The sequence below is a fragment of the Podarcis melisellensis genome, assembly GCF_964234715.1.
Source record: "Podarcis melisellensis genome assembly, chromosome: 1".
NCBI lineage: Eukaryota > Metazoa > Chordata > Lepidosauria > Squamata > Lacertidae > Podarcis > Podarcis melisellensis.
The window spans coordinates 77280173-77303001 of record NC_138528.1 but is presented as its reverse complement, the minus strand read 5'-3'; the positions used below and the strand labels follow the sequence as shown (position 1 = coordinate 77303001).

Here is a 22829-nt window from a genome sequence, read left to right as displayed (position 1 = left end):
ACGTGTATAGTACAGCATTGCCTATTACTGTTACTATGCTGGGGGTGGGGGGAGGATAAAGCTTCCTTACCCTTTAGATGGATCAAGAGCTAAAGACCTTGGGTTGTCCAAATCCTTCCACACCAGAACTTGTCGGTACAGCCCATCCAACCGCGCCACTTCAATTCTATTGGTCCCGGTATCTGCCCAATAAAGGTTCTTCCCCATCCAGTCTACAGCCATTCCTTCAGGGTAATCCAAGCCAAACTCAATCACATGCTCAATTGCACTTCCATTCATGAAAGCTCGGCTTATTGTCTACAAAACAATTTTGTTGAAATATTACAGGCATTCAGGAACACAAATGAAATTAAGTAATATCTCACTTACTCAAGTTATTATTGAAAGGAAAAATACGCATTAAAAAAATTCATGGCCCCAAAGCAAAAAACAACAACCCCACAACTATTTTAGAGACATTATCAGAACAATATTTATGTTCATCTGCATGTTCTTGTAACACAATTTACAAACTATTTACACTTCCTGATTTCCACATATAAATCAAACAGATTTATTGAGCTCATGCTAGAGTCCTTAATTTTTTTTATTGCTTTTCATTACATTCACCCAAGTGTTATATTTTGTAAGACCTACAGGACAAATTTATTTATTATCAGACTACTGTTGTGGAGGAAGTGTACTGAAACTAGCTGCATACAAAACGATCTGTTATATTCGGATGCCATGAGTACCTTCAAACTAATATCTGTCCAATAGATTCTGTTGTCAGACACATCAAAGTCTAGCGCAGAAGCTTCCTTGACACCAGTAAGAGGAATGGCTACGTCGTTATTGTTTGTTTCAAGAGAAATCCTATGAATGGCTGCTCTGCTGGTGAAAACAAGAAAGGCTTCTGGAATGATGCAGGTCTTCATGTCACTCAGCAGCTCCAGTCCAATGGGACAGGCACATCTGCACTCCTGAGGGGTGAAGAAACACAGGTGGCTGCAGCCTCCATTGTTCTCGGCACATGGATTTGTTCCTGGAAAGGAAAACAGTTCTTTGAAGAAGAAAACTTGGCTACGATAGAATGTCATGTACACCATGGCTATAGACACTGGGGAGGGAGGGAAGGGAAGGAGGAGATGGGGGGAAAGTTCAAGAGTTTCTCCTTGTGCAACAGAATGTTCTCCCCATCCTCTACCCCATGTGCCCCCCTAAATCTATTCTTGGGGAGTGTCCCCAAAGCCTCTAAAGCAGATATGGGCATGACATGGGGGGGTAGAGGGATGAAATCCTCCTGGGCTGGTGCTAATACTTGCACCAGCCCAGTTAGTTGAAAACTGCCTCATGTGCCCAAAATGACCTCAAAACAGACTCTATGTCAACTCAATGGACTTGTCTTCTTAGGAGGAGTCTGTCTTAAGAAAGCTGCTTAAAAGATCATTCCCCACTTGTTTATTCATTCCTATTAGAGAGCTATTTGAAATGTTCACCTCAGTCATGAAACCATGAAATAACTAGGTGGCCTTAGGCAAGCCTCCACTCACAACATTGGAACAGTACTAACCTACATTACAGGGGTGATGTATGGATTACCAAAGCCATATATGTGTAGCACTTCTAGCTATGAAAATACCCTCCCCCCCAATATAAATGCTTACTATGTTATTCTGAATTGACGTTCCTGTCTACCCTGACATGATGCAAACATTTGACTGTGTACAGAAAGGTCAGTGAAATGCCCCACATCATTCCTAGGATAGTCAGTTGGAAGAGCATGAGACTCTTAATCTCAGGGTTGTGGGCAAAATATTCCTGGTCCCCTCCAACTCTACAATTCTATGTTTGACCAACTTCAGCTTCCAATACAGATGGCAAATATGCTCCAGTTTCCATGTAGCCCTCACTACAAAGGTCTTTTACTACTTTGGCAAAATAGATCCCTCATACACCTTCCCCAGCAGCCCACTGTTCTATTTAGTATCAAAATTATTATTATTGCTGAGTTACATACACCAAAACTGATCCACTTTTTGAAGTGCAACAGATTCCAGGTCAACTGGAAAATCCTGAACACCCTGGAGACAAGAGTGCTAAGTTGCATTATCACAAGGCCAGGCTTGGAAACTGTCTTTCCTACAGCCAGCAAATATGACTCCACAGTATACTCTGCTAACCTGTCAAAAATGGAGGGCGGGCCAGCTCTGGATCCAACCCAGTGGCCAAATCCAGTTCCCCACCCCTGACCTGTAAGGAAATGTCAACATAGGAAGCTGGGTAAGTGCTTGGATTAGGCTTTGTGGAGGGGATAACAAAGTGAATAAAGAAGCTGCAGAGTGACTCCAGTAAGGGGGGAAATGCTAGCTTCACAAGTACAAGAATAGGGTGAAACATGAACTCAGTTAATAAGTAAAGACAGGAGGCAGGCTTTCACATAGGAGCAATATAGATCCTTCTATCTGCAGACATGAAGGGTAACAAATGGTCGCTCTTTTCAGACATCATAATTAAACTGAAAGCCTCTCTAGACATAAAAATAGGTCAAGAGAGCATAATAGAATCTGCTGCTAATGATGTGTGCCTTTTGCCACTAAGCCTAAAATGGGAAGGTATTACAAGTGGGTATGCTTTGTGGCCTATCCAGTGCATCTCTAAAAAGCACACTTGTTTCTCATTTGCAATGATGCACAACAAATTACTCCTTTTGCATCATAAATATAAACATGGAAAAGTGGGGGGGGGGATTTATTGAACTTCCCCAAGATCAGCCCACACAATCTTTTTGGTCATGGACTGGGCAGGAAGCTTCCTTCCCTTCACAATTATCTATGCATAACTTGCTAGTAGAGAGGATGGACAACAAGGTTTGAAAAGTGGGGTTGAGCAGGGTTGAAGGGAGCCTATCAATGCTTGAAACTCCCAATATCAGCCACAAAAAGTTATATAGGGAGCAAAAATTAATCAGCAGTTCTCTCTTCCCAGGCCCTCAATCTGCCATGGTCCAATGGTATGATAATGCATGCATTTTCCCCTTTGCCACCAAGAAAATCCCTGGCAGCTTGGAAATCGCACACAAGTGAAAGCTGCTGGGCAGCCAAGGAAACATATTTGGGTGATGAACATACCTACCACTTGCTTTGCATCATCCAAGTAAAAGCCCCTGCAATGGGCTCAAAACTGATGGGGACCAAAAACGTATTCACTCCCTCACTTCATCCCCAAACTCACTGCAGGGGATGGGTTAGGCACGACTCTTATAAATCTGACAGCTCTTGGGACAAAGAGGAGACTTCCCCAAGATCCCCTTTTCCATCAGACAAGGAACTTGCAGGATTTGACCAATGCAAGTTTGTGTTCCTACTTAACACATTAAGTATTCTTTAAATAGTGGCTTATTCTGCCAGTACAATAAATTGCCTATTGCTTTTACTGCAAAAGTGATTATTATGGAACCCAGTACAAATCAACTGTACGTTGTCTTCACTTACCGACAGCTTTAGTGACACTTGCCGCTTTAAGGCCCATCAGGTCTGGCAACTGATCGATGATTATGTCCCTACTTGCCCTTATTTTGTGCACTCTTTCAATGCTTCGCCTCTGCCAGTCTGTCCAGTAGATGTAGTCACCCAGCAAAGTAAATCCAAATATATGTGGAAGTTTATCTTCTATGAGAGTTTTTCTCATGGTACCATCTATGTTTATTACCTGCAAAAGCATGAGAATATATAAAACAGTCAAACTACAATAATTGTTTGATCACTCCTTAATAAGAACTGCCTTGTGGGGTCAGACCAAGGTCTATCTAGTCCAGCTTTTGTGCTTTTAGTGGCAGTCAGTTGAATTCCTCTTGGAGCCATACAAATAGGTCAAGAAGGGAACTGCCTTTCTGTTTTCCCAAAGCATGTAGTTTTCATTGCAAAAACTTAACTGGTGAGCAAGCAGCAGAACAAACAGGTGTCAGCAGAAGCAAGTGAGAATGGCTGACGGAGGCCTTTAGGTCAAACTCTGTGACTGCATCTGTATAACTGTTGGCAGAGATTTTAACACATCCCTTGTGAGATAATGGGTAAAACAGCACATTGTCTCTTTGACAGTTTCCCTCTTGCAACGCTGCTGGAGCTCTAGGCAGCTGGGCTGGAGAGGAAGACCTTGTCAGTGAAGGGGTGAGCAAGGAAAGGAGCCTGTTGCCAGGCAGTGACAAGGGAAAGAAACATAGGAGAAGTCACAAGGCAGCCTTTTAGCCGCATGAACAGTTTTGTTTTTGAACTGCTTTTACATTGTGTCTCTGTAGACAGGTGGGTAGTGATGAAACTCAACTAGGAGTTGTTTTTTAAGGGTATCCGATTTTGATGTAACGAAAAGCAATAGTATAAGCAGAGATTCACAAGCCAGCTTCAAACCATCATTTATGATCCTCCAGTTAGTGAGTCAGGTTCTGATGAAACACAGTCAAGCTAAACAAATCATGATTTAGTGTCAACCCTAAACCAGGTCTTTTATTTACAATGGTACCTCAATTTACATACGCTTCAGGTTACAGACTCCGCTAACCCAGAAATAGTAGCTCGGGTTAAGAACTTTGCTTCAGGATGAGAACAGAAATCGTGCTCCGGCGGCGCGGCAGCAGCAGGAGGCCCCATTAGCTAAAGTGGTGCTTCAGGTTAAGAACAGTTTCAGGTTAAGAACGGACCTCTGAAATGAATTAAGTAGTTAACCCGAGGTACCACTGTATTAGTTTTCTTACATTTTCCACATTTCTTCAATAATGCAATCTAAGGCGATATCCATGTGGTTTCCAGGTGGTTCCCCTTCCAGGCACTGACCTGCTCGCCTTCAGCAAGGTGGCAGTCTCATGTGCCTTCAGGCCACACTTTGAACCAATTACCTGGAAGCTCTTAAGGTATACAAAACTCCTCTTGAATCTTAGCGTTCTTTGGTTCATGTTTACTGTTGAAGCATTATGCCTCATGTTTCAAAATCAATCACTATGTACATCTATGCCTAAACAAAATCCCTGCATAATAACTGTTTATATCCAGCAATTTACAGCTAGTGATGACAAGTGAGGGGAGGAGCTATAGTTTGTTAGTATGTATTGTATTATTGTGCTTTCATATTGTAAACCACCTGTCACTGACTGGGGCAGCCAAAGATATTTCTGTGGCCTCGTCTGTATGTAACACAAGGCATTAATGAGCGAGCATGCTGGTGCAGTTAGATAATCAACAGTGCTTGCTCTCTCCCACCCACCCCACCCTTAGCATCTTGCCTTGCTACCAGGATCCAAACCATGGTTTGGCTTAGCATTATGTGAAAACCTGGGCTCATGGTTTGTCACCTACAAGCAATAGGCCAAGAACAAACTTTGGTTACAGCTCATGATTTGTGTGCGGCAAACCATGAGTTCTGGTTCACATGCAACAATAAGCCAAACCATGGCTTAGCATTGCAGCAAGAGCAGAGAGGGAGCAAATTGTTGACGCTTTTCTAACTATCCACCAGCACATTTACTCTTTTACTTTAAGACTTTTAAGCCATAGTCTGGCTTAGCGTTGTGTGTGAACAAGGCTTTTATCTGCTTCAGATCCTGCCTGGAATAAAACTGAATTTGATTTATATAACTAGCATTTGAAGGTTTTGCTTTTTTCTAGCCGCATCATCAAATCTCTTTCTTTGACATGTGGGTAAAATCTTATTTTGAATGGTGGTGTTAATTTACGTCCCAAACCTACTGTTTTTATGCTTACTGTGTTCAAGCATATGATCCTAATATAATCCACATGGCAAAAATTGCCTTGAAATCAAGAAGTTAGTTCAGACTTGAATTACAACTCTTTCCAAAAGTGCAATCTACTGTTTTAAAACACTTTGGATTTTTAAGTTTCCCTTAAAATAGAATCTTGCAAACCTTACCAAATTTACTCAAACAAGTTCCATCAATTGCAGTGGCACAATCTTTTGTTGCAAGATCACACTGATTTATAGCAGCCTTCCCCAATCTGGTGCCCTTCAGATACTTTAGACTCCCTTCGTTCTTGCTGGCTAAAGCAAATAAGAGTTGTGCTCTCAAACACCTGGAGGGCACTAGGCTGAGAAAGGCTGGTCCCACCAAATGAGGTGGAGTGTTATATTTTTCACCCTCCAATTATATCTGTGGATTAAATAATGCAGAACCCCCGCTGTAGACAGCTAGTCTGGAGTATCTTTTGGGGAAGTAAACTTATTGAATGTAAATCTGCAAAACTGTCAGGTTTTCAAATGCCACATAAACCAGGTGCTTATGAAATGCCACAGCACAGTCTCCACAAGTGGGCTGTGAACCTGAACAAGTCCATGCTACTATTAGACCCAGCGGTAACTCTCTCCTTACAACCTCCCTGCTGCACTATCTAGGAAGTATCAGAAGCAGAGTTCTTATGGACACATTCATACCCTATAGGCACTCTGTAATAAAGTTTGATATTTATCTGCAGTTCAGCCAACTGCTCCTGCCAATGCTCAGGCCCCTTGGCCAAAATTAAATTGCATTTGAATGTTCATTTGAAGTTCAAACACAAAGTATGACCCCCATTGTTCTACCAAGCCTTTCATACATGGATTCTCAGGATGGAGGGGAGGGGGGGGGGAGAGTAGCATATCTACCCCCACTATTTACACTCCTCTCTTGTGCCCTGTAAATTCCTACTCAATGTGGTCTCCAGCACATATGGAATGCATTGTGAATAGATAATTCACCAGCTGTGATGGCAACTGTGAACCACAACATTGTTATAAAACAAGAAACTTCAATCCCCGTTTCTGTGTAATTATGCTAATAAGCCGCAAACATAACCATAACAAATATCTACAATGCACACTTCCTTTTGCATGAGATAATTAGTTGAAGGGAAACCTTTAACAACACAGAAAGCTTCACTAAAATTTTTGACAAGTGAGGCGCACTTAGTCTGCCGCAACTTAAACACACCCTTAAACTAAGCTGCAATTCTTTTAGGACTGGCTTCTCAGATATTCCAAATGAGATCCAACACCGCAGACTTTTCCAAATCAAACCCCAATTTATAATAGAGGTTTCCCCTCTGTCAAACTATTTTAATATCTACAGCATGTTCAGTGATGTGTGGCTTAGCTTTTCTCTGCATCACCCAAGGGTCACGCTTGCAAGCATGATGTAGTCTTAGGATTGGCTACACAACAGTTATGCATTATCTTTTTGTCTAGCAAACAGCTTTTTTTTTAAAAGCAGAACCCATGAAAGATCACAACCTAAAGACAATTATTCCCTCTAAAGGCTCAATGGACTTAGCAGCAAAAATCGAAAGGGGAGAGCTGCTGAAAAGAAAGGAACAATCCTGGAAAGTTATAATGAATCCAATGTCCACAGCTTATTCACACGTTTTATTTTACAAACGAATGTGATTCTGACTTCGCACCAAGGCTGAAATACATTCCATTCCTTCATTGCTTAGTCTTGTTCTATTTTATTGTTGGCTGAGATTCCAATTTACACTCAGAAAAGAATATAACTCCAAAGAAAGAATATAATTAAAGTGCATTGTGCACCATGCCTATCCAGACACATGCAGAATTTCTGCCTCTAAAGATGCTACATTTGCTCTCCTACTTGTTAGCACTGCAGATTAGCTATATGTTCTTGTGACACAATCGGAAACTTGAGTTGTTCGCCTAGACCTACAATGACCCAGTTCTGTTAAACCACTGCGTTCACAAGTATGGGTCAGCACCCATAAATTATAGTGCAACTCAGGTAAAAAAAAAAAAAGGCAAAAAAAGTTTCACATGACTAACAATGATTCATATATGCTGCTTTTTCTCCTTTATCATTTGGTGAAAGTTACCAAATTCATTTAACAGCATATCAATTTGCTTATTCAAAGAGCCCCAATGTTCCTCTAAGGAGAAAGTTTGAGGAAAAGATGAATGAAATAAATGGGGTGGGGGAGGGAAGAGAGAGAAACAACATCCACCAACCAGGTATTTCTCTGGGCTGAGGTCCAATATGGCAGGCTGCAAAGTAATTTTGCAAAAATATAAACAAAATGATTCGCTATCTATTCCAATAAAGGACCAATAAATATGCTTGCCTCAGGCTAGCTAGCAACTAAAGACAAATAAAATTATGGACAATAGGCAACATTTTGGATATCTTCTAACTGTTAATTTCAAAAGTCATGTCCTAGTCTACACTATTAATGGGTCATCATTTTCACATGCACCTTTGGGTATGATGCAGGTCAGCCTTTCTGCTTCTCAGGATTCCTTTTGCTCCCTCCTAGGTGTCATTAGTCTGATCCAGGCTAAAGCCATGCAAAACATTTTAATAAAGCCAAATGTGATTAGAAAAAAGAGAGCAGCTGCCCAGTAAAAGGGAAAGATAATGGAAGTTTCTATGCTACAATGAGCTCTTTGACTGAAGTTGTGACACGTTGCATTCAAAATATAGCTTTTCAATACAAACCAAGGGCATGTTGAGACATCACATCACCCCTGTGATTCTACTTCAGGTTAAATCAAGAGTGAGCTTTGGGCTTTTTCGGGGGGGGGGATGCAACATACTCTTGCATCCTTTCCATTTTTAGAAGGCGTGCAGTGTCATGCTTATGAACACTGGGAGAGCAATCCCGACTAAAGTAGGTGTGTGCTTTTTTTTCTTCAAAAAAGGGGGACAATAGCCTCTATTTTCCCAATAGTAGTAGTTTTGAAAGACATTCCTTACCTAATGCATATATAATTCTTTATGTGCATGTTCAAAGACACTCAAATATTTACACTATTTAAACCATGAAACTAAGAAGTTTTTTGTTTTACCTGAACTGGATCATAGCCTCAATTCAGACATGGTTCAATTAAACTCTATAATTTCAGGTCTTCCATTACACCAATAATTCACTGTATATCTTTCTTTGCTCCTCAAATAGCTTTTTCAGGTGTCCAACCTATACCAATTTCTTTTACTCATTCTGGAGGGCAGGGAACCCAGAGTGTAAATTCACCGTGAAATATGGAAGTCTACCAAACACACGTGGCTTTCTGTTTTCATAAACTCCCAAAGCCAAGCATCAGGCAAGACAATGGGTAGCATGGATTAGTAGCTGTTATGTCATGTCCGAGACAACTGTAACATAACAGATGTATACCAACACCCTTCTCTGGTAGTTGCCTTCCTTCACTGTCTCATCAATAAGGATGATAACGTTTTTCAGAAAGCAAATACCTGTCCCTAAGTATTACAAAACAAGAGCATAGCAGGTTAAAAGCAAATTTTGCACACAAACACTCTCTAAGGCTCCCACTGACAAAACCAAAGCAAGGCACACTGATTGTGTCTGGCTGGAATTTCATGACATAAGGAATGATTAGAGATAGGCTCAATTACGCTAACCCATTCTTTTCCCCTACCCCCAGGCAACGCAAGCATCTATTAATACCTAACAAGATTCTGCAAACTGTGCTCCGTTGACTAATTAAAGATCAATGCATGTTACTCTCCCCACCTTGAATTAATACGCATCAGGGACTTTCATTGCCGATAGCTACACATGTACAATTCTGTTTGCCAAAATTTGGAGAGATATTAAGTAATGGCCTCATTTAAACTCGAGGCCTACAGCTCATAAATATGGAAGCATCCATTTGTGTTTTAACCTATGTAATGAATATCGTAAGATCACACCTGTAGATACGCACATATGTTTGTGTATCCATTTAAGAGAAGATTTATTTTTTTTAAATGAGCTTGGCTCTAATGGTGCCCTTTCCAAGAAAGAAAAAATACATCTGCTTACACAAGGGGGCACGTCACCAGTTCAAATATTGTTTTGGAGGATCCCTTGGGCCTTAGGAACAACTTATGGGAAGTACAGTAAGCTACAGCAGGAATGTCTTCCGCAACCAAAAGTACACTTGCCAGTTGTAAAATTTAACCCATTGTTTTAAAGGTATTTCCAAAGCAATGCAATGATCCATTATAATGGAAAAGAAAAGTAAATTTAAGCCTTAGTCCTTCCTCAATCTCATTCCAACTCATCTACCCAAGGAAGCCAGTCATCCTCTATCTATTCTGTAGTTAGGAAAGCATACCTCAAGGACTGAACCAACCCAGGCCCTGCGATGATCATCTGAGGCCCTTCTTTGTGTGCCCCCTCCATGAGAAATCCAGAGGGTGGCAACACAAGAACGAGCCTTTTCTCTGGTGGCTCCCTGCTAGTGGAATGCTCTCCCCAGGGAGCCTCGCCTGGCATCTTTCTTACATATCTTTACATGCCAGGCAAAAACAATCCTCTTCTCCCAGGCCTTTGGTTAATTAGACAAGCTATGGCCTTTTAAACTGTGGGGGGTAATTGTTTTTGTTTGTTATAGAATGAAAGAAGAAGAAGAAGAAGAAGAAGAAGAAGAAGAAGAAGAAGAAGAAGAAGAAGAAGAAGAAGAAGAAGAAGAAGAAGAAGAAGAAGAATGCAGATGATTCAGTGTCCAAGACTTATTTGGAACTAGTTAATCAGACAAAGGTACACACATCAGAAAGAACTTTAAAATAGTACAAATAAAGCCCTCTGTTGTGAATCATAACTGTGATGGGAAATATTCAGATAATTATAGGAAGCTCAGCATTATCAAACCTCCAGGGTTTCAGGCAGAAATCTCTCCCAGCACCACCAGGAGATAACAGGGACCGAACCTGGACCTTCCCACATGCTCGTCAGGGGCTCTAGCTCCGAGCTATAGAGAGAAATTATATGGAACTGACTGGCCAAATATACTGCTGCTGCTGCTGCTGCTAAGAGATGCTACTGCTGCCACCACCGCACGAACTGGACCAAGTTAATCCTCAATAAAAGAAACGTCCCTGAATTCAAATTCCAGTTATTATTTGAATTCTATACAAGTGTTCTGCATGCTGAAAACACTCCTCTTTCCTTTTGATGCCTGATAGGTATTTCAGGACCCATCCTATTAGTGTGACTGTAATTTGATTTAAACGTGTTTTAATATTGTATTTTTTAGTTGCCATAATGTGCTGTGGAACCTTATAGTGAAGGGTGAGTAAGAAATTGTAGTGGTAGTGGTATTAGTAGTTACTCTTGGCCATACCTACCCAACCCACTTCCAATCAGTTTCCAGGTGCAGCTGCTTTTTACAATGGGGCCTGTAACCTGCAAGGTTAATAGCTGGGAGAAGTCAAGCAACAGCAGAAAAGGCAGTTGCTGCTGCTGGATGGTTTAAAAAACAATAATGTATGAGCATTCCCTAAAACAGGCATCCCCAAACTCCCCCCCCCCGATGTTTTGGGACTACAATTCCCATCATCCCTGACCACTGGTTCTGTTAGCTAGGGATGATGGGAGTTGTAGTCCCAAAACATCTGGAGGGCCGAGTTTGGGGATGCCTGCTGTAAAACAACAAAGCAGGATTGTAGGAGGTGGGGTCAATTAGATTTCTCAAAGAAAACCCTAAAACAGATTCTAAAAATTAATGTTTATTATGATAGTAGAAACGTACGTACTTGTGTTTTGTATCAACTGGAAGTCTCCATACAATTGCAATGTTTGTTTTATATACAAAAAGTAGAAATCTGTGCGGCTTGTACTGTTCACCTATGAGTTACATTAAAACACTCAATACAGGAATAACAAATGTGGATACAAATGCCTAAGTGATGGGGGATTACATTAGGCAACGGTTTCATTGAGTATGGGAATGAAGTAACTGTTGAGGAATACCCCCGAAGAGAATTTCTCTATGTATGTGTTTTTAGGCTTTTATTGGTTGCATGTCTTTTAATTAAATTTAAGTTGCTTTGGGTCACTTTTGTGAGGAAAGCAACCAACAAATATAATTAAATAACGATACAAGTAAATAAATAATTGCAGGGTTTGGGCTAGATGGCCGTTGGGGTCCCTTTCAAGTCTACAATTCCATAATTCTATGAAATAAATGTCATTTGGGAGTTTCTTTGGGGGTTAACTAGACCAAGTTAATCCTGAATAAAAGAAATGTCTCTTAATTCTGATTCTAGCTATTATTGAATTCTACACAAGTCTTCCGTTCTTTATCTTCACAGAATTGCTCAATCCTGTTCCAGTATACCTTCAGGGCAGGCAGCAGCCAGTCTAAATATATGACAAACTGACAGCATGCAAAAGTCATACAGCTAATACATGCACACCTATATCCCTAACCCCTAAAATGGCAATTGAAGTACAATCTTTTTCTTCTGCTTTTGGAGGACTTTCAGGCCTATACATTTTAGCAGGAAGCAAATTCTGGAGGTGTCTATTAGCAACTGAAAGCCTGCCTCCTTACTATTTGTATTTGCCCTTTGGAGGAAAGCAATTTGTACATCCACTGAGAATGAAAGAGGACACGGAAGAATCACAGAGCTGGAAGGAACCCTGGGAGTCATCTAGTCCAACCCCCAGCCATGTACAAATCTCATCCAAGACAGATAGATAGCCATCCAACCTCTGTTTAACAACACCCAATAAAGGAGAGTCTACCACCTCCTGAGGGAGTGTGTTCCACTGTGGAACAGCTCTTACCACCAGAAATTCTTCCTGTCTGGTTGGAATCTACTTTCTTGTAACTTGAATCCATTGGTTTGGGTCCTAGAAAACAAATGTGCTCCATCTTCCATGTGACAGCCCTTTAGATATTTGAAGACAGCTATCATATCTCCTCTTAATCTCTTTCCGAGGCTAAACACACCCAACTCCCTCCAGTGTTCCTCATAAGGCTTGGTTTCCAGACCCTTTATTGTCTTGAAGCAAAGGTCTCTGTCATCCTTGCTATTTTCATACATGGTACCTACATGCAAACATGCCAGGCAGGAATAATGGGGAAGGAGAGCCTAGGAGGGATTTCCTACATACAAAGGACAGCCCTCAGATATTAAGGAAAATAATTTAAAACCCTGTAGGGACAGGATATTATTATTATTATTATTATTATTATTATTATTATTATTATTATTATCCATTTATTAACCTCTAAGTGGTATGCAGCAAAATTAAAAACACAAAGGTTACATCAATATACAGAACATCAATACAAATAATTAATTATAACATACAGAAGACAGGGCTTAGCTTTAACAAAAGCCTGGGGGGAAACATGTCTCTTAAAAGATTAAGGTAATAGATGGCAACGGCAGAGGCAGCACCATCCTGAGCAGTGTTATTTACCAGCCGCCACCGCCGCTCGGGTGAACAGACAGAAATAAGGAAAAGGATCCTGAACTTTTAACAGCTGGGCATAAAGCCAAGCAGGAATCGAGGAGAGGAACTTCTTGCTACCACCACCAGCCAATCCCGTTTGGTTTGGAGCAAGCAAGCAAAGAGGATGGTGCCACATGTGCACATGCCCTCCTGCTGCTAGCAAAATGCTGGCAGCGGAGAGCGGCACACAGGGACATGCACACATCTGGCGCCTGGCAGATAGGCTGAAAGGGGAGTAAGTGGCAAGCTGCTTGCCTCCATTCAGCCTGAGGCCCAAAGAGGGGGAAAGCTGCCTTAGCCAGGCCAAGCTATTTGATGTTCTTGCCCAGCGCAGTCTACTCTGGCTGACAGTAGCTTTCCAGGGTCTCAGGCAAAGGTTTTTCCCACCATCAGCTACCTGATGCTTTTATAATAAGATACATATATATGGAGATGCCATATACTGAAAATGCTCTGCCACTTTGCTATGCTTCCCCCCTCCCCAAATGACTGCATTAGATTGTGCCTTAATTTGAAAACTGGGTGATATCAAACTATGTCCTATTAGGAGTACACACATTGAAATCAATGGTCTTAATTCCATTGATTTCAAAAGCGGCTACTCTGAGTATAACCAATGTCGGCTCACTCACACCATCTTCCATACCGCTTCAAATGGTGAACAAGGCTATGAAAAATCAAATTACACTACAATGGTCAAAAGCATGAAGGGTTACTAGGTTTGCATATAACAGCAAGGGCAGAAAAGCTGTCTCCGGTCATGTGTTCCTTGTTACTATGGCTATTTGTTGTTGTTATTAACGTTTTAGTAAAAGCCTTTGATTTTATTTACTTGGAACATTCATTTGTGAGACCCCTCCCTTATTATAAAGTTAATAATTAAAATGCATGACATGATGCAGGAGTAACAGGACCCAGCTTCCACCCCACCCATGAGATAAGCTGCAGGAGACGATTGTGCCTTTGCTTAACCCCCCTCACACCCACACCCACAAATCAATTATTGGTATCTTAAGATCCCAACACAGTGATGAAAACAAGGAAATGTGACTGAAAGATTGTGAACTCAAGATGCACCTACAAAAAGTAGTTCTATATTGCTTGTTTTCTGCAAAGTCTGCTTCCTCCTCTTCCTCAAAGGCCGCTACATGCAGCCTCCAACCAAATTTTGCAGCGCCTCTGCGCTCACCCCATACCCCCCCCCCAGCTTCCATTTCCAACTGCTTTAAAAGTTTGTTCAGCTCTCTCTTTTTTTGGAGTCCAAGATGGAGCAGAAAAAATACCCCTGTGATCCAACAGACCCCTGAAGTTTCTTGTCATGGGTTTTTTGCTGTACAGTCAGCGACACAGTTTTGTTTTTATGTTACAAAAATAGGGGAGGGCCGACTCCAGGGCTCTTGAAGTAGTATTGACCACATAAACATGTACTTTGTGGCACACGTAAATTCTAAGGTTTTACACACCCTATTTTCAGAAGTTGCTATGGACAGAGTGGACCCCAGTTAAGCTTTTGGTTGTTTCACTTTCTACATTCATTTTGATCGGAGTAATTTGGGCCACCCCTAGCTTATCAAGTTTAAATGCAATTATAAAAAATATATATTGAAGGGTGAGAAATGAAATACCACAGGAAAGCTGACCCAAATGACTGTTGGGAGACCTGGACATCCATAGCATGTGTTATGTTTTAACAAGATTCATAATATCTGGCCTTGTTATTGCTACAGTGGAAGACCACTGGCAGTTAAGCTTTGGTCAAATCCATTTCTACAGCCTTCTTTCAAGCCCACATCTTACTATAGCAGCAGTAAGTAAAGCTAGAGATAAATCTTATCCTAGATAACTCCCACAAGAAGAGAGAAGTCTGATGCATGTTCACATTTACAGTAGTTAGCTGAGAATCTTTCTCCAATACGGCAATATGGAAAGCAATTAGGTTGCACATGGCACCAAGTAATAAAAAGTCTCACACTGAAAGGAGAATATATTGAGCAATAGCAGGATTTTTTTAAAAGAGTAGTCTTCAGTTGGCCATAGTAGCTGACATAATTTTGTTTTAAAGTGGTGTCAATAGCGTAGGGGCTATAACACTTTTGGAAGAGATTAAAACACATGCAATATACTTTTATCTTACAGCATTTCACTAATATATTTATGAGTGTTAAGAATTCAGCATGGAATTTGGATGTTAGCACAAGGAAATCTTTCATAATGACTTCACAATAGCAATTAAATGCTTGAACTTCAAAATGCAAGTCACAGTCCTAAACAGCAATATACTGGAAGGCTGAACAAGTGAACAAAGCAGTGAGAATTAGATCCAAAGATGGTGATTAGTGCTGAAATGAAATAATGAGTACTCAGGCGGACTTGGGGTAAGAAAATTTGCATGCCAGTTCTTATGCAGCTAGACTTCCTTTGTAAATCTCCATCTTTGGTTTTTACCAAGTGACAGACAATTACTAGAGGACCTGGTAATGGGAACTATTCTAACAGTAGCAGTCGTGACACTGGCTGTAATCTTGCATGCATTTAGTCCGATTAAATCCCATTGATTTTCAAGGATACACAAGGATGTGTGTATCATTGCAGCTAAACTCATAGTCCGTCATCCTCTAAAATATTACAATTCGATGCAATTAGGAAACAAGTCCAGTCAACAAGGTCAGTTCAAAATCCAAGCAGTATCACAGCTGTATAATCCTCTAACATGCTGAAACTATTTGTCAGTACCTAAACATGCTTAAACCAGTTTTATACATATATATATATATATATATATATATATATATATATATATATATGTGTGTGTGTGTGTGTGTGTGTGTGTGTGTGTGTGTGTGGAGAAGTTAGCATTAGATAACAACCAATCAATGGTAGCATATTTTAAAAGTTCAGAAATTTCAGTGATAGAAAATTTTCTAGTTATATGTAGGACCTCAATCAACATTTAAGAAACCAGGTTATGATGTTGTATTATAAGGAAATTAAACATCTCCAGAAGAGATTTAAAAAGGCAAATGGCCATTACGGGGGGAGGGGGGGAATCTAGCCACTGTAAACAGAATGAACAACTGAATGGAAAATTTACATGTATGAATGGATGATAGACGACATTTTCAAAAAAAAAAAAAAAAAACCTTGTAAAATTGTGGTAAATGATGAACAAAGTCCGCAGAGACAAAGCAAGATGAAAACTGACAATGGATTCAACGTCTTCAATAGTTCTCAACAGGCTCCCAAGGGAAAGTTAGAAAGGGAAAAGGCAGCAGGGCTACCTATAGGAGCTGCCATGCAAAAGGGCAGCAGGGGGCCACCTTAGGTGAAGGAAGTCTTACAATAAAAGGTGACAAGCAAAACATATGGAGCATTACACTGAAATCAGCATGCAGACATACGAATGACTGGAATCATAAAAGCCAAGAGGCAACCAATATTAAGTGGAAAGACATGGGGCATTATATTGTTTGCCTATGCCAATGTTCAACTGGGGTGTGTGCGTTTAAAAACAACTTAAGCCACCTAGAGGTTTCTTATGGTTCAGCCACATGAGTAATCAATCATCTTTAAGTTTAACTATTTTCCGTCATTTCCTCATGCAAGCTGAAGTATGGCCATTTCCCAGTTCTAGATTAATTCAGTATACAAAAAATTAAGACAGGCCTCAAATAATTGTTTCCTATTGCTTTTTATTCAAAAATAAGGCTGAAGTTTAAATATAATAGGTAGTTTTCAATAGGTTAATGCTGTAAGCTTTCATAATAAGAAATGCCTCTTAACTAAAAACCAAGACCAGGATGCAAATCTATCCTCGGTAAATTTGCATATACAATCACAGAAAGAAATGAAAAGATACCTAGAAGCTAAAACAAAATGACTTAACAGGGAGGTGATTTAAATTTCATATGTTAATTTTGCAGAAAGCTTCCAACTTAGGTGTGAATTCCTCTTCTCACAACTCAAACAATTGTGGTGTAAGACAGTTTTTAAAATTGCCTGCTCAGGCGGATGATTTATTGACCACGTTCACCACTTTCACGCTTGTAGCCCCATCAAAGCCAGTAGAACTATACCAGTCAATGAGCAACTCCCCTCCCCGGCATCTCCTGGTTTCTTTAGAAAAATCTAAAAGGGGAGGAGAAAGTGCTCTGAAACTGCATTTGCATAAGTGCACAACACAGGGGATTTCTGAGCATTCATATCGGCCAAATCAACCAAACAAATTGCCTGAAGAACTGCAACAGTAAGCTATTGGAGTTCTTATGTCGGCAACTTCAGAAGTCCATCGGGAGAATAAAATCTTTTATAATAATAATAATAAAAATCAATCACGATTCTTGTTCTGTCTCTCAAAACCTGGGGGAAAAAAACCTGTGCACCACTAATTTAGCCTTCTTACTAAAAAATGAATACAAGATAAAAAGGAGCCGACAGCTGGAAGAGAGCCAATAGAAAGCTTTCAGCAGCAAAGTGCAAAGAGAACTGTTTGTTCTGTATTCAGAATTTTACATGGAACTCCACAGATGAGATGGCATATCTGCCTACAGGTCCAAGAATACACATTTATTACACAGAGAATACTGTTGTTAAAAATAAATTGGAGATTAATGCCTTCTAACCAGAAGTGCACGAAGAAGAATTCCTGAGCAATTCAATTCCCACAAGGAAAGAACAAAGTTTTCTTTCAAAAGTCACCTTTTACTGGGAAGGGTGCTCCTTTACAGGGAGCCCCAAGTTGAGAAACAGACAGCTCCTGGCTTTCTATTTATAGTCATTCAGGCAGTGAATAGTTTCATTCCAAATGCCACAAGGCATACATGCAACCTTTTATTCCAGGGGCCTGATTTGTGTTTCATTTCATAAAGTCCAGGGCTAGGAAGACAAAAAGAATTTTTAACAAGTGTGCAACAGAAACTTGGGAAGGGGGTGTGTGTGTTCAGCTTCTTTATTAGACTAAACTAGATTCTCAGACGCTGGTATGAGGGGTTGGGGGGGGACAGAACTCAGAAACTTTCCTATACAGTTTTGCTTTTTAAAAGAAATGTAGCTCTAGAACTGCATGGGCTTTTTTTGCTCATTAACCATGAATACTAGTGCCCTGCAATTTAAGCAAATGGGGAGGGGGAGAGGGGGGTGACACAAGGAAAAGGAACAGAGGGGTGCAAGCATTTCAATTAGCTGGCTTTGAAGGACCCTTCTGAATGAGAAAGACAGAACACACTTGTCAAATGCAAGTTCAAGTGAAAGGCACTTCTGCCAATGAAGTGCGCAGATGGCTGTGGGGGTTCCGCTAAACCTTCGCTGGGCCCCCATTATGTCTTCATTGCTCACAAAAAAAGGCAAGGGTCACCTACAGTTTAGAATAAGTTAGCTTCCTTTCCCACAGGATGACTCGAGTCAAAGTGGTGAGGAAAGTCTTCCCTTTCTGAGTGACTGCTGTCTCATCAAGGCACTAAACACTTATATAAAAAAGCTGAAGAAATGCATTTTTTTAAAAAAAATCTTCCCACCACTGCAGATACCAGATAGATGGAATCTGGCTGAGCATTTCTATTAAGGTGGAATGCAGAGGGATTCTGGTCAGCTAACACTATTTTCAGGATGTTGTTCAGCAGGCTTCTCCCTCCATAGGTTCATAGAACACAGAGTTCAAAACCATGTACAACTTGGAATAAGTGGACATTCAATTTCTATTACATATTTGGCCGTAGGAAAGAGCATGACACCTTAGCTCAAGATTGGGGGGGGCTGTGTGTGTGTGTGAGAGAGAGAGAGAGAGAGAGAGACAGACAGACAGACAGACAGACAGACAGACAGACAGACAGACAGACTCTTGTATAAGCCAACTCTGTCCTGCAAACTTCTGAAAAGAAAAGCAGTTATAGCTTGGCATGTTCTGTATGTGTTGATAAATTATAATGGAAATAAAGTTGAAAAAGCATCACAGGAATCTTACACCAGTACAATGCATAAGTTTCCCTGCAACTGATCACAGGGCAGAAATGAATGACAAGTAATTATATGGCTGCATGCAAAATTACATTCTTTTGGATACCATTTGAACTAATTCCCACTGTAGTGAGAGTGCAGCACTTTTGGGGGGGTAAGTGTATGATTCATGTTAGGACGGTATGAATTGACCTATAAACTGATAAGACTTCTCCTGTTCAGTTTAGTTATCGGCAAAGAGCAGCTAGAGTCAGTTCCAGACTGGTCCTGAGCCACTCTCATTACTACTTCTGATAAGATTAAAAGCTGCATCACCACTGCTGTGCTGCCACCACCCCAGTTGCATGCAGGGCAGACATTACTTGTTGCTTCAAATGCTATTGCCTTGGATCCAAAGTTAATGAAAATCACAGAAGGAAAGTTTTTCATCTCCTTGCTTCCACTGCAGCCACCTGTGGCCATAAAAAAAGCCTTATCGGGGTTGTGAGGGCAACTCCTGAGCAATGTGGGATGGGGTGCAGGGGAGAGCAAGAGAAAGGAAATCTGTGAACCTCCTTAACAACTCACATTAGGATCCAAGCCATTGTCTTAATGGTGGCCAGGGCAGCAGATGTTTGCTGCTGCTTGTTGCTATTGGTTGCCCAGGCCAATGGTACTTATGATCAAAATCTAGAAGATCAGGAGATCCTCCAGAGAAGCACATGATATGACATAGGAGCCACAGCTGAAAGGAGAGCATTGGAGACAAGCAGCCCATGCATGTTTATGTTGTGAATAATCTTGAGGGAGTTATTTTGGACTGGAGAAGATGGTGTAAAAGTAAAAGGAAACAAAATAAAATGTACAGAAATAAATAAAATGGTCAGAGCTTCTGCACACAAAAGTGATGTTGGGAGCCAAGTACTGTAAGGGCTATGCCTTGGGTTTCTTTTTTAGAAGAATAAGGCATGGGCAAATTGTATAGGAAGTGGTTGAAAGTTAGCATTCTCTTTCACCCACCGGAAGTAAACTATTAGTTGTTATCCAAGTTTCAGATTTGTGTGTAGTTATACTGTTGCAGTCGACAGTGGCCCTTTAGTTGTTTCCTCGGGGTCAGTCAACTCGGTAGGGCTCATGGTGATCAATGCCTATTTCTCCTTCAACTGTGGGAAGGCAGTTGCTTTACTTCTGACACAGCCTTCTCAGTGGTCAAAGGTCAGATTCCTCCTATTCAGAGCTCCCAATGGTTTCCTCCTCCCTGTCCCATTTTTTGAAATAAAAGTTCATTTTGGCATCAAATTAAGAAAGCACAATTAATTTTAAGCACAACTCTGCAACTTTAACTTTTAAAAAGCTTGACTAACTATGAATAGTATTGCGAGAACTAAAGTGATTTCTTCCAAAGCAAAAAGAGAAAAGTTTCGGCAAATGAAAAAGATCACATTAGAATTTCAAGACAAAGGAATCCCTACTCACATTCACTCTTCTTGCTAATACTGTGGCCCCCTGTGTTTTGCATTGTGGCAAGGCAAATTTGGATACTGAAAGGGGGAGGGATATGAGCTGTGCTAATTTGCCCTGCAACTAATATTCTGAATCAGATTTTGATTGTCTTTCCTTTCTTTCTTTTTTTACCAGTTTTTTTATCATTAGCACTTCTACAACACATTAAGTACAAAGCAAGAATATAATTACATTTTAATGAATAGATGCTAGGATGAATTCAAAAATTCTGGATTAATCTACATTCATTTATGGATGAAAAGACAACAATCAGTAAACAAGAAGTTTCTGCTACCTTTTATGGGGGGAAACTTTTCTTGCCCTGAACTAGATTGAGGTCATTATTTCAAATATCACATATCATACGGTAGAAATATCCTGGGGAAAGATTGTTTTCTAGACAGATAAACACTCTGAAAGCCTTTTCTGATCACTGAAGTACAGGCTAGGCATTATCTATCCTTAGTTTACAGAAATATTTTCACATTTTATAATCTGTGACCAGAGAGCAAAGCCAGGATGAATTGGGTTAATAAGAATTACCAAGTGGACTTTGGTGGGTTGGTAGATGGAGGGGACAGAACAGCGGTCTGACACTAATGACCCGGGTGTCACGCTTCAGAGAGACTTCTTAGCATAACACAATGCTTCAGAATGTCTAGGCATAAAGTCTGACTCCTTCAGGAGAAAGTAACTGCAAAACCTTTTAAATGATAAAATGAGGCGGTGGAGAGAGATACAACCCCGCATTGGATAATTCCCTGTGTTGCATTTCATCCCTAACTATAGCTTCGAAAATATTTAAATTAGAAACATGTCTAAAAATAGGGAAATAGTTCAGGTTTTTGTAATTATGCCTCAGGGTCATTAAGCAAATCCTGAAGAGATAATACCAAACCACAAAATTGGTTTTTAAAGAGAATTAGGAACTTCCACACGTGGATGCCAGTGGCTCTTTGCTTCACTCTCTGCTGGAACCTTGTAATCCGTATTAATCTACTGTTCGTTCAAGGAAAGTTAACTTTTTTCCCAATGAAGTCCTAAATTTGCTTTCAATTCTTCTATGTTCCTTAACTCTGCAGCAGCCGATTCTGTAGAGTCAAGATACATTATTTCCACATAAACTATGTGAAATCTGCTGTATTTCTCATCTTTCTTCACTCCCCCCCCCACTCCTTACCCTTTTGCACATGCTGCCAAACTAACTTAGCAAAAAGTTTTAAAAGCTGGGAACAATGCTACCACAGGGTGCCAAATTTGCAGTGAAAGCCCCAAAGGCTGTTGTCACGCAAAGTTTGACAGGCCTTGCCAAATGGTTTCTTCAGGATATAAACTGCTTGTGAAGTGACTGAGTCCTTTGTATTTACAGCTGAATGCTGCAGATGGGAAGGTCTCTGCCAAGAAAGAGTAACTGCTGTTTTTGCCATGTGAAGGTTTAACATACATAAATAAGGAGCACACTCACTCCTAACGTGCAAGGCAATGTTTAGCTGCTTTAGAAGCGGGGGTGGGGGGTGGGCCTTCCACCTCAAGGAACTGGGTAGGTAAAAAGAGTTTTATTTTCTGAAAGTAACATAGTGTTGGAGAAGCATCATGATATGCAATGGAATGAACAAAACTACCAACTGAGCATCCTTCTCTATAGATTAAACTGGGCAACTCTCCCCCTCCCCCCCAAAAAACTTAATATAACGCCCCCCCCCCACACACACCTGAAGGCCCAGGAGCTGTTTTGTGGAAGGTCCTTGACCAAAGATTTATTTGGTACCCTGTAGTACTCTAAATATCGGGAGCATTTAAATTCAAATATAAGAAACTACAATAATCTCTTTACTCTATTCCAGGAGAAGGAATCCCATGAATAAGAAACAGATTAACAAGGACACCTCTTTACAAGTTCCAATATCCAGTGAATCAATAGTATAAATAGTATGCTTTATTTACACAGCACCCAAAAGTAGGTTCTTTATCATCATTGTGCTGGGTTGGGGCAATTTCTAAAGATTTGAGAAATTGGGGCCAATCCCCTCGGGGAGAAGCATATCTCAATGGAAGGGCATGTGCATTTCAATGCAGAAGAGACCGTTCTGGACTACACAGGCCACTGATCTGACACAGTTTAAAGCAGCTTCATATCAATGAGGCGCTCAAATCTCATTCTCTCATCATCTTTTAAACTCA

At 40.5% G+C, this 22829-nt stretch overlaps 1 protein-coding gene across 1 annotated transcript in view; it reads right to left on the bottom strand.

Annotated features, from left to right (window-relative positions):
• Positions 1 to 22829, bottom strand: part of LRP5 (LDL receptor related protein 5) — a gene marked incomplete at its 5' end in the record, with an annotated part of 72549 nt that overhangs the window by 29946 nt on the left and 19774 nt on the right. Inside the window, 3 exons of the mRNA XM_081919143.1 lie at positions 71 to 297; positions 735 to 1024; positions 3474 to 3690. Coding sequence (XP_081775269.1) covers positions 71 to 297; positions 735 to 1024; positions 3474 to 3690 — 734 coding nt within the window. The remainder of the gene's footprint in view (positions 1 to 70; positions 298 to 734; positions 1025 to 3473; positions 3691 to 22829) is intronic.